Source organism: Mizuhopecten yessoensis, unplaced genomic scaffold (genome assembly GCF_002113885.1).
Source record: "Mizuhopecten yessoensis strain PY_sf001 unplaced genomic scaffold, ASM211388v2 scaffold9049, whole genome shotgun sequence".
Classification (NCBI taxonomy): domain Eukaryota; kingdom Metazoa; phylum Mollusca; class Bivalvia; order Pectinida; family Pectinidae; genus Mizuhopecten; species Mizuhopecten yessoensis.
The window spans coordinates 1,289,433-1,303,065 of record NW_018407853.1 but is presented as its reverse complement, the minus strand read 5'-3'; the positions used below and the strand labels follow the sequence as shown (position 1 = coordinate 1,303,065).

The 13,633-nt window shown below is 35.5% G+C and overlaps 1 protein-coding gene across 6 annotated transcripts in view; it reads right to left on the bottom strand.

Annotated features, from left to right (window-relative positions):
* LOC110457203 overlaps nucleotides 1-13,633 on the bottom strand; it is a 75,973-nt gene that overhangs the window by 13,553 nt on the left and 48,787 nt on the right. For all 6 annotated transcript variants that reach the window (XM_021508365.1, XM_021508369.1, XM_021508370.1 and 3 more), the window contains 6 exons: nucleotides 12,238-12,304; nucleotides 7,360-7,621; nucleotides 5,642-6,335; nucleotides 2,116-2,262; nucleotides 1,504-1,769; nucleotides 154-215 (listed from right to left, as the gene is read on the bottom strand). In XM_021508365.1, coding sequence (XP_021364040.1) covers nucleotides 154-215; nucleotides 1,504-1,769; nucleotides 2,116-2,262; nucleotides 5,642-6,335; nucleotides 7,360-7,621; nucleotides 12,238-12,304 — 1,498 coding nt within the window. The remainder of the gene's footprint in view (nucleotides 1-153; nucleotides 216-1,503; nucleotides 1,770-2,115; nucleotides 2,263-5,641; nucleotides 6,336-7,359; nucleotides 7,622-12,237; nucleotides 12,305-13,633) is intronic.

Sequence of the window (13,633 nt, the reverse complement as noted above, 5' to 3'; positions counted from 1 at the left end):
TTTACCAATTTGTGTCTTTTAAAAGCCAAGGAGACACCAAAACAAGAGGAAAGACATCGTAAATCGCACAATTATGCAGTAATTGACTGAAGTTATCAGGGATAAATAACTGAAGTATCAAACAGACAATTTTTTCGTATCTACTACATGTACCTCTGTATATCAACAGCTGCCTTGGCCTCTTTCTGAAGTTGAGCTGCAGCTGCTTCTTCATCCTGAAAATCATAAAGATATTCATGTCAATATAGAGTACCTCATCTAACAAGATCACTGTGGGGGTAGAACTATATACCCCTGTTATTACATACTTAACTGACATAACTAAAATCCTTCTAACGAATTCTTGTGTTAAAGTGTCGAAAATAATATGGAATTGTAACAAGAAACTTGAGCAATGATATGACAGTCATGTGACTGACACCACTCCATATGGTCTGTTTTTAGCATCAGTTACCTTGACCTTAAAAATCCTTTTAAACTTCTAATTGTAAATTTACATATCAGTATATCACCGAGTCAAATTTCAAAAGGATTAGTCATTTGGATTCCGAGATACTAACCGTACCCCTCATGGTCTATTCTAAGTAACAGTGAACTAGACCTTAGAAACGTTTGAAACCCCTATTATAATTAATTGTACATCTATATATGATAGTGTATCACAATGTCATTTTAATAATAATAATTCGAGGTTCTTATATACTTCTTTATCACAACCTAGTTCGTAGGTCGTCTCAAAGCAGATCACCAATTATTATCCGTGGTTATAGGGCCTTTGCAACCAGCCATTATCTTCTCAATTCCCTGGGGAGCATACAGCTGGTGCTGCCAATTTCGGTTCTCACAGCTGACATTCAACATTTCTAGCACTACCCAACTGCGTACTCAATTACAGCTGAGTAGACTGGAAGAAGCGGTGTAAAGTATCTTGCTCAAAGATACAAAACAGTGCCATGACGTAACTCGAACCCGCAACCCTTAGTTCCCGATCCCAGAGTCCTACCACCACACTAACGTGCCTCTACGGTATTTTATTTTCATAAAACTTACTCTTTTCGATTCTGAGATAATCCCAGAAATTAAAATGTGGAAGGACTTTAGATGTGACACAGTCATAGATAGACAGTCAGATGGATACAATATCAATATATGAAACCTGCATCTCTGATACAGTGCCCTTATCAATTTTATACTATATAACTCAGAACAGTTGGATTCATTCTGGGATGTGGTGAAAGGAGAAAACATACTGTACTTTATCCACTTAAGCTGAAGGAATATATTTATATATTGTAAGAGGGGAAATTTCCTCACTGTGAAAATTTTCCACTTTTACAGCATATATATATGTCATATATTTTTGAAAGCCTTTTAAAAATTATTTGTATAAGAATTGCTTCCCTTTATCCATATTTTAAACCATAAAAATAATCGAGTATCACTTCGAGCACTGCAAGCACAGAAATATTATTATCCGGACCTCTGTTACGTAAGCATACTTACAGGATCTCCTATGTGAGTGTACTGGGCGATGGGTCGGCCTATGTGAGCGATGGAGGTTTGTGTGAGGGATCGTTCACGATTGGAGAGAAACCCTGGATTGGTCGTTGTCTTTGATACAGTGGGTTTTTCGTTATCCATTTTGAATTCTACATGTTTGGAGGCTTCATCAGTTGCTTCCCCTTGAGTTTGGAGAGTGGCCTCCCTTCCCTCGACCAACTTGTCCTCTGGTACAGTTTGCTCCCGTAGTATAGACATAGGCGGGTTTCCTTTAAAGTGATATACTACACATGACGTATTATAAATGGTAATTTTCCGAAGAAAATCATTTTCACTGGGATATTTTTCATTGATCAAGGAGGTCTGTTTTCCAACTCCTACACACCAGTTATGTATACCCAGTATTCCAGGATTTTTTTGACAGCATTCTAACTTTTGCTTTTTAAGTTTTCCACGTTTTAAATTATTTACAATCCCCAATTTTGAAAAAAGTTTGATGATTATCATTTACATGCAGGTGAATTAATTATGAATTCTTTATTTTCATAAAGCCCAATCCTCAGTAAAGTAAAGAAACAAATTTTGGAGATAATTTCGTCTCACAGGTCCACATACCACTTTCCCCAAGGTACATCTCCGGCATTGTGTTCTCCCGAGACGGCGCATCAAGACGACTGACCTGTAGAGAGGCACTTAAGGGGTCACTATTGGCGAACTGACTGCCCGCTGGAGCTGACCGGATGTCCTTACGAAGGTCACCCACTGTGAGTACAGACAATGCATGCTTGACTTTACTTAACCTACAACAATTCTTATAATTGATATTATCTTAATAAAGTTTAACGCATCATATGAGCAAAGGTCAAGAGGTCATTATTAAACTTTTGTTAGTAATGTTGGTAAAATTATGTATCTTGATATTTTATGTGAAGAAAGGAATAGTGGTGGAGAGAACCTTATACATTCACTAATTAACTGCTTTTAGCTTTTTATCATGTATATATATATATATATATCAATGATGTATTCACATAAATGTTTCTTTACACGTACCGTAAGTAGACACACTTTAAAGCTTGTGATTTTTACATCTCGAAAATTAAACAGATTTGAAATAAACAGAACTGCCTCAAAAATGTTCTCAATTAAAATTTCTCAACAAAAAAAAGATGTTCATATGTAAGTGTATCAAGCTACTAAAAATTCAAATAAACGTTTTATTTATGATAGATTTGTTATAATCAAAAACAGGACTGCATTTCATTTAAAATTATTTGAAGAAATCAACATGTTATTTAAAAAAAAAAATAAAAAAAAAAAGGTTGATTCAAATAAATTCTTAATTGCATTTAATAGCCTTAAAATAAACTGATGTTATAAAAATGTCAACACAAACACCAAAAATAAAAACATGGGATGTCAACACAGGTATAAATAGGATAAAAAGTGTCACCATGAGCACATCACTGAATGTCAACTTTGGAATCAACAGGATATGCAATGTCAAAACATACACCAACAGGATATACAATGTCAAAACATACACCAACAGGATATACAATGTCAAAACATACACCAACAGGATATACAATGTCAAAACATACACCAACAGGATATACAATGTCAAAACATACACCAACAGGATATACAATGTCAAAACATACACCAACAGGATATACAATGTCAAAACATACACCAACAGGATATACAATGTCAAAACATACACCAACAGGATATACAATGTCAAAACATACACCAACAGGATATACAATGTCAAAACATACACCAACAGGATATACAATGTCAAAACATACACCAACAGGACATACAATGTCAAAACATACACCAACAGGACATACAATGTCAAAACATACACCAACAGGATATACAATGTCAAAACATACACCAACAGGAAATACAATGTCAAAACATACACCAACAGGAAATACAATGTCAGCACATCACAAACAAGATATACTGTGTCTACAAAAACACCAACAGTATATTAAACTAATTGTCAAAATGAGCAATCATAGGATCATGAATGTCAACACAAGCACCTACAGGATATATAGAATATCAACATGAACATCAACATGATATATTTACCATTGAATGGCATTTATATTATATAACATTCAGATGGCATTCATTTGGGCTGTGAATGCCATGAGCCAATTGTTGATGTCATCATTTTTGTTACATTGTATACTGCTGACCCGCCCCGCACAAACGGCTGTTCTATTCATTGAACAAGCATGTATAATAAATACATTATTTGAACTAAATCATGAATAATAAGAGATTCCAAAGATGGTAAATTTAAGTATTAAACTGTTTTTCAGTCGACATTCATAGGCAATATGAATGCCAACTGGACAAAGGCAAATCCAACAAGAAGTGCTAGCCTGCTTCATTGAATTTACCTTTGTCCAGATGGTATTCATATTGCCTATGGATGCCAACTGAAAGCAGTATAAAGGTTAAATAGTCCTCTACAGGATATGTCAGCATGAGCATCTAATGGATATATATGGTACAATGTCAACACCAGCTATATACAATAAACCTATTTCTTAGCTACAACACACAATGAAATTTAATTCATATCTTTCTACCATTTAACCCTTTCAACACTGTATACCATAATGGACTCATCCAGATCAATGCATGGTAGAACCTACTAAAGTTACATAGGGGTGAAAGGGTTAAAGAGCGTTGACAGCAATGAATCTTAGGCACATTTTTGGTCAAAATAATGCTGCTTTCCATGAAGAAAAGTCACAAGAGCATTTGAAAACAGGAAGAATAGTATACTTTAAATGGTCATACGAGGCCTGAATTTAAGTTGTTTAACATCAAGATATGATGCTTCAACACCTATTGATGCTATGATACTAAGGAATTATCATCAGACATTTTTTGTCATAGGATCCTAGAAATGATTCAAGATATAAACCACTCTTTAATGAAATTCATGAATATACTGTAATGATGACAATTATACTGTAGCATATAGTACAATACTTAGCAAACACATAGTTAAACCATAATACAGGTAAAGCTCGTAGTTAATTACCTCCAGCACCTTTACCTGCGGACAAATATTTATCTTTTTTTTTTTTTATGAAAACAACACTGCCATTAATGATTAAATGTTCATACACAGATATAGAATGAAATCCATGTCCAGGCCTGCAGCACTATAAACTAGTGATAACATCAAGTGTGATTTTTTAGTGTTTGCTTAATCTTTCAGTAATTGATTTAATGGGGTTTTTTTGGTGTTCCTTTCTTTTCAGAATGATGAGATTGTATGAAGAACATGTACAAAGAAAATTTACAAACTCAGGCCTAGATTTATACTCTTTTAATCATTACTTTAATATTCTTTTAATTCTTTGTTTAATTTGTCTCGTAATATACATAAACATAAAATCATAAGCAATATTTATTTACCTTGAAAAAACAATTCTTTTATTCCAAGTTGATTTTTTCATTTTTTTTTATAAAATATTTCATTCTTTTATTAGTTCTTTTTCAAATAAGAAAAGAAATCATGTAATATTTACAAAGACCTGCATGCATTCCCTACCAAAGTTAGAGTTATAAAATAATTTTGAATTAATGTGAGCAAGAGCCTTATCGTTTAGCCCAGCAAACTTATTATTCTATCCTCCTCCAACCAACCATATCCACAGATATCAGTTACAACAAGCACTTTGTAATATTAACATATATACATGTATATAAATATTTAAGAATACACAAAAGTCATACATGTATTATATGCTATATATGCTTCACAGATAAATCTAATATAAGTTTGAGGTATAAAACAAAACCCATCAACAACTTTTACCTTTATTCTTCTTCAGCTTGTCTTGTTTTGTCACTAAATTTTGCAGTAAAATTTAAAACGAGTGAAACAGTTTTTATACTAAAATTAATTGATAAGCAATACAGATAAATCAACCTTTCCTGCCATTAAATTTTAAATAATAAAATTTTAGAAAAAAATGTAGAATGATTTCAAGATAACTTTGATGAACAGGAAACGTTTTCAATATTTTAGATTCTATATTTTACGTAAACAGTGTTATTTGAATTGATGAGTAGATTAGAATTTGCTCCGACTCACCATGTTCCATAAAGTGTCGGGGACTGTGTATAGACCGAGCATGGTGCTCCAGTCCAGAGTTATAGGCCTGTCCATACCGAGGAGACTCCTTTAGCACACGCTGGACATGATAAGGACTAGGTATGGAGGGTGGGGTCCTCACAGGAGGAGCCTTCTTAAAATACTCATTTTGTTTGCGAGCCATCCGTAACACTTGTGATGAAGCACTCTGTGTTCGCCCGGGCATCCTGCCGGCAGAACGACCAATCTTAGTAGACATGCTGTCTGGGATACACTCAAAACAATAGTTTTCAGGTTTTATTGTCAATTTTGACCAGTGGAGATTTGACCCCTTGACCTGGTAGAATGGATTAACTTTCCTCCTTTCTGTGAAATCACGATCTGTCTCCACATCAGGAGTGAAGTGCCACTCCTCAGACTTGGTGAGTTCCTGAAGGGGAGTGTCACGTCGCTGTGGGGGTGTCGGTGCACGACCTCCCGGAGGAATTGAAGTAACCTCTATGTGGACCTCACCATCGTGTAGGTCTTCACTGTGGTGCTCTACTGGGCGTGGCACAGACGGGCCAATAGGCGTGGCTTCTCTGGAGATATCTACATCACTTTTTTCCTCTGTAATCACACCAATAGGTCGGTCAAGTTGGAGGTTGACACGAAGGTCCTGATCATCAGATTCCTCAAACGCTTTTTTTAGTTCCTGTAAGAATTGATTAAAAAAAGTTTAATATCTTTTCTTACAAAAGTTATAAATGTGATAAAGAAACACAATCAAAAATGCAATTCAGTTATTTTTATCCCAATTTGATTCTTAATCAACAAGAGGCCCATGGGCCGGGCCTTAACGGTCACCTGAGTTATGTTAAAACTGATGTTATCAATGTAGCCAGATGAAAAAGAAATCATTTTGTAACAAAGGTAACTTGAACTACATGTAATGCAAAAGTAGTGTGAAAGATCTGGGTAGTATATATACTATGTACAAATAGTGGTTCTGTTAGTCAGCTGAATTATGGTAAAAACCTTAAGACCCTTCCATCTATGAAGAGTATATTTGATTCTACCATTCAGAAATTTCAGTCAATTCAACCCTTTCTGGCACCACCCATTAGCCCCTGGAGGTCAGTCAGGGCTCATATGTGCATACCATCAAACTGCTATCCAATACTGATCATTCTAACCAAGTTTGAATTAATTCCAATGGAAATTAAACAAATGTTGGTCCAAAATGTGATTTCCCTATATAAACTATAGTAAAGTTTACCCCCTCCCCAGGGGGAAACGTGAGACCCCAGGGTCATGAAAATCACAGCTTTGGTAAAGCACCTTAAGACCCTTCCATCTATGAAGAGTATTTGATTCTACCATATCTGGATCTTGAAAAGAAAGAGATTTGAAATTTTAGTCAATTTGACCCTTTTTGGCCCCGCCCCTCAGGCCCCTGGGGCCGCTGGGGACCATATCATTCACAATTTTGGTTGACCTGTCGCCATGGAAGGTTTCTGCAAAATTTTATTGAAGTTAGTTCAGGGGTTTTGGAGAAGAAGTTGAAAATGTAAATTGTTTACGGACGCACAATAGGTCACTTGAGTCTTTGTCTCAGGTGACCTTAAAATGTAATACTTCCTCTGTATAAAATTCCACACATTAGTTTTCAATATTTTTTCCAGATTGAATTTCCTTTAATTATCCCTAGCATCTTATAGATACTATATACACTTTACCTCCTCTAAGTCATCTGTCTGAGTTGTCACATCTTCCACAACCCGCAGGGAGTCGTCCGTAGCCTGAGGATCCTGGCTGTTGGCAGGGAGAAGGAGACTGATGCGTTCTGCCTCTGATGTATGCTCTTCCCCTGCCACTGGTGCCTCGCCTTCCAATGGCTCTGCCCCTTCTACTATCTCAGCCCCCTCCGCTTTCTCCGCAGGGTCCGCTCGAGGTGTGCAGTTTTCTGTTGTGTTCCCTTCACGTTCGTCCTCATACAATCTGTGGACAGAGATAGGTACCACTTTCATTTATCATCAATGAAAGTGTATGTAACAGTTACAGAGCTATCACTCATTCATCAAGCAGAAATAATAAAAGTGGTTTGACAATGTCTTAACACTTAAAGCTCTGCAGATGTCATACAGAGTCAACAAAACAAATTCTACAGTCCTGTAAATACCATATAATTCCTGGGGTTCACATCGAAAAAGGAAGCCAGCTGCTACGGAAAGAGTCAAATGAGCTTATTGTGCATAAAAGAAAGCACTGACGGAGTTATCAAACAAGTGCATATTTTATTAAGGTCTGTGCTGTTAAGGAAAAGTTCTGCTTATAATTATATCAAATAGTTATGAAGTCAGCCTAAATTAAGACCCTCAATTAAACCATCACAGCTTCTCATTGACATAACCTTTGGAAGCCTTACGTTTTCAATTAACCCCACCTTTCCCCTCATTCCCTCACAATTTATCCCTCAAACACTTTACCCCTCACTCCCTCACACAATTTATCCCTCAAACACTTTACCCCTCACTCCCTCACACAATTTATCCCTTAAACACTTTACCCCTCACTCCCTCATACAATTTATCCCTCAAACACTTTACCCCTCACTCCCTCACACTATTTATCCTCAAACACTTTCCCCCTTATTCCTTCACACAATTTATTCTCCAACACTTTACCCCTCACTCTCTCACACAATTTATCCCTCAAACACTTTACCCCTCACTCCCTCACACAATTTATCCCTCAAACACTTTACCACTCACTCTCTCATACAATTGTTCCCTCAAACACTTTACCCCTCACTCCCTCACACAATTTATCTTCAAACACTTTTCCCCTCATTCCTTCACACAATTTATCCCTCAACCACTTTATCCCTCACTCCCTCACACAATTTATCCTCCAACACTTTTCCCCTCATTCCCTCACACAATTTATCCTCAAACACTTTTCCCCTCACTCTATCACACAATTTTTCCCCCACTTCCCCTCATTCCCTCACACAATTTATCCTCAAACACTTTTCCCCTCACTCCATCACACAATTTATCCTCAAACACTTTTTTCCCCTTTCCCCTCATTCCCTCACACAATTTATCCTCCAACACTTTTCCCCTCATTCCCGCACACAATTTATCCTCAAACACTTTTTCCCTCATTCCCTCACACAATTTATCCTCCAACACTTTTCCCCTCACTCTCTCACACAATTTGTCCCTCAAACACTTTACCACTCACTCCCTCAAACAATTTGTCCCTCACAAACTTTTCTCCTCTCTCCCTCATACATTTACCATTCACTCCTTTACAATCACATGTAGGAAAGGGAAGTAATCCAGGTGTATACATATTCAAACCAAACCAAAATATATTCAAATACCTGTATGATTACACATAGTATTAAATAAATGTCAACTCTCTTTGTTACATAAGCTATGTGATTGTATCATAAAATCCAGAATTTCCATAAATAAGTTTCCATTTTATCTATCAATATGATCTCAAAATTAAAATAGATGACATTAAACCTTTCACCCCTATTTAACTTTAATCAACTCGACTATGCATTGACCTGGATAAGTCCAAGTGGTAAAAAGGTTAATCTCATAATCAGCTTTACATTTTCAGATTTGTTGTTTTAAGTATCTAGAGTTTTCCTTTTTTAAGTTAAATGGTTTTGTCCAGGTCTTGTCTAAGTGGAAGTTAATAACATTTCTGTTTAAACATTTGTTAGGATTAAACAACTAATTTAATATCGATAAGATAATCCTTCTTTATAGTACAGCTCTTTTAACTAGGGCGTCTAAAATAGTTTAATCCTACAATAAATGATTCCAAAAGTTGGTTATATGTAGCTCAGCCACCTGCATCTAGATTAGCTATGTTGTCCAGTGTCACGTTATGGAGCACCGTGTAGGACAGTTACAAATTCTCTGGTGTCATAGAATTATTCCATGTGGATGTTTAGGGATATAGAGGTGATCAGCCTGGGATTCTGTGGGCTGTCAAAACATGAAAGGTCCGAGGCAAATTCAGGGTCACCTGGAAATCCCCTCCCACCCCTGAACCCGCCCCAATAATCTAACGTTTGTCGGCCACTCTAACACTGTGACTGGCACTCTGCCTATCCACAGTCAACCCATATCCTGATAAGTCAATCTAACCTCTTCACTGCCCCAAGAATTTATCTTGGAATTTAAGATAACCTGTGATAATTTTTTGTCATGATAAAGTATTTCTCCTTCTCTTTCTTTATAAATCTATACCTATATCAGTCTGATATGACATGAAACTGGCTAAAAACAACCTTATATATAAGGCCAAGGTATGTACACAGCACAGTGACCAGCGATTCCTGGTGTCACATACAAAACACACACACACGTTATACTGGTAAGTCATCTGTACTTTTTACTGGAAAATATTTGCCACAATTAATTTCCTCCTTTTTAATGATGGCAATTTCAGCATGACAGCAAACATAAGCACACAGTTTATACTATCGTGATCGCCGGAATATGAACCCCTGCCCTTTTTTGGCAGCTGTTGAAATTAGTAGGTATAGAACAACCCACCCCCTCCTACTCCACCCTCCTCAAGATCCTGGTCCAACCCAGTAAACAGAATGTAAGTTTGGCATATTTAGTGTGACAGTAATCTGTGGACAGACTACCTCTAAATTCAGAGGAGTTAACAGGTTTGACAGTATTAGGTCAGGTACGTAACAGTTACATAGCAACTGTGAACCGTTCCCTGACATGACTTCCTTTTCGGTATTTTATGCAGCAATTCCTTTCCTGCAAGCTCTGGGAGCTAACATTGGCAAACTGGCAGTATGCATAATATATTGCTACTGTGAAAGGCAAATATTTCACCGCCTGGACACGGACGTCGTGACATGACATGGTAGACAATAGACATTTATAACTCAAAAAGGCAACATTCAAAGATTCACAGTGGTCAGAGAAAATCTTTTTTCTTTGTAATAATTTTCATAACTAAATTTGCTAATGTAACGGGTAATAAAAAATATCTTAAATTATTTCTAGCAAAAATGAATTTATAAACTTGTCCCTAAGTTTTCTTTTAAGTTCATCAAACCATAATTTATACTAAAACTTCTACTAAAACACTAGTGTCCTTAATCACATTTGAAATGGAAATTTTGGATACTTTAGTTACATTATGTATCTATCTTAAACTGATCACGGTCAGAAAACCATTTCATATTTCAAATGAAAAACCTTGGGCTTTACGTTTCTTGTTTCTTGTCAAACTTTCACAACTTCGTTGCTACAGAAACTAGTCAAAATTTCATAGTTTTGTCGCTAGAAAAGAATATAAAATTTCAGGGATAACTCCACTGTTTTTTTCATTCGCAAAAACAGAAATTCAGGCCACATTATAGTCAATAGTCCTAATGACTAGCTTTGATTTTGCAGGGTTTCTATTTTGTGTAGACTATCAGCTCTATAGCAAAAAGATATCCTCCGCAAAATAGAAATTAGCATCATATAGTGTACCCATTCTCCTAAATAATCACATGTCATATCATCATATAGTATACCCATTCTCCTACATAATCACATGTCATATCATCATATAGTATACCCGTTCTCCTAAATAATCACATGTCATATCATCATATAGTATACCCATTCTCCTAAATAATCACATGTCATATCATCATATAGTATACCCAGGCCCACTTGTATAAAACATCTCAACCTTTGAGATTTCCTCAAGTCTAAGATTTCCCATAAACAATACATTGCTTGAGATTTTCCTTAACTTTGAGATGTTTTATACAAGTGGGCCCCATTCTCCTAAATAATCACATGTCATATCATCAAGAAATCAACATGTCTAATAGAACCACACAAATGAACCAAATTAAGAACAGGGCCCACTTGTATAAAACATCTCAAAGTTAAGGAAAATCTCAAGCAATGTATTGTCTATGGGAAATCTTAGACTTGAGGAAATCTCAAGAGATGAGATGTTTTATACAAGTGGGCCCAGGACATTCAGCAAATTGACATCAGCAAAATTATGTTTATAATCATCCAGATTAACAGATTAATGTCTGCTAGAAGCACATGAGAAAGTGAACAGTTACACACATTACAAGTTTTAACTTGATGATCACAAAAGTAAACAATAAAGGCAAAGTTCTGAAGTTTTCAAATCATTTGACACCGGTTTTAATTTTTCTCACTATCAGAAATACAAACAACATGTATATATATTGTACTCTTTAAATCTATCAAAACATCTAAAAATTGAGCATTTTAGAGTAACTGAGGGTAGCAGACAGTTTTTACTATTACATTATAGATAGTGGTAGAAATAGTTTTTATCAAAAGGATCAGCAGAGTGTTTCTTTTCATAGCTAAAAAACAAGCTTAAAGAAGAGCCAGCTAAATCATATATATATATAAGTCTTGACTGTTGGCATATACTGATGTCACGGTGTGTATGTAAGTGATTATTCAGCTCCGTAAAATCATTATCACAATCAATTTTGTTCTGTAAGAAACTGAAAAAATATCACAAATCATCTTTGATAAAAAAAAATCATTGAAATGAATAACTTGTTTACTTACTGGAAATCCTGAAACTGGCTATCTGGTCGTTCCGAAAATCTGGAATGGCGACTTTGCGCTCTGCTATCTGTTAAAACAAATGAGCCATTTAAATGGTGGGTGTTGACTTTACTCTCACTGATCAAACAGTTTCCACCAACAACTATTTACTGGCAGCTATCACAGTTAGTATCGGCCCAATTCATGAAAAAAAACCTCAATCGATTGAATAATCTGAGCTTGGTGACATCCGATTGCCTGGTTTCCTGACAAGACAAAGACTTGAGTATATAATGATTTTGACACCCGAGTTCTATCTTGACGATTGGTGTCGTAAAAATCTATAAAACCCAAGTACGGGATTTATCTATGATAGACGGTCAGGATCCATGTGTCGGTATATCAGTTGATCGAGTTATCAATATACACACACTAACTTGCATGGCTTTGCCAGCTCTGGCGGCCATATGTGTTGGCTGGCTAGTCAAAACGATGTTTGTGCCTTATCAGTCCAATGTTTACCCGATAAATTCTGATATTTTATGAATTACATTGTTTCCTCTGATTTAACATTGTTTATGATACACACAGGTATATATTGTATACATCAATTTCATAATCACAAATAGCACTTGGTATTTCAGATTTTGTCCCCCTTTAATTGAGAACTTTTGAACTAAACATTCTACAGATTATACCAAGCACAGCACTAAATAAACATTTGTATTGAACACTTTGTAACCAGACAAAACAATTTAGTACAAAACATTATAACAAAATCTCTGCTTAAAATCATGAAAATTATTAAAACTCAAAAAAGATATCAATGAATTTGAAAGTATAAAAAATACTTGATATGCAAATTTCTGAACCCACTCTGTGTGAATCATCATGCTGAGTATAACTTGTCATTAATATAACAATACAACTTTTTAATTGCAAGGCTGAAAAATATATACAATATTAAAAATGAATGAACAGTTTATCAAAAAATCTACATCATATTGAAATAATAAAAAAACATCCAAAGGCGTGAAAAATATATATCATATCAAAAATGAAGGAACAGTGTCAAAATCTACATCATGTTGAAATAAAAAAAAACATGAAAATGAAAATGTTCAATTGTATTTAAGTGATATCCTTATAAAGATCTAGCGTTTCTACTTAAGAAATGTTTGATAGCGTTTGAATAGTACGTGACCTGGTACCAGGTGTGAAGCCGAGTCATAAAATATAGCTCCACCAGTATATATCTCACCTGTGGACTAATTGTCTGTTTTGACCAGAGTGGACACACAATGACCCTACATCACCAGATAATGTTCAGCCAATTGTAAACAATAAGGTGTTAAGATAAGTAAATACAGTAGTTGGCCTCCGGTTGTAAATCCATACATGTATTCCGATTTTCTGA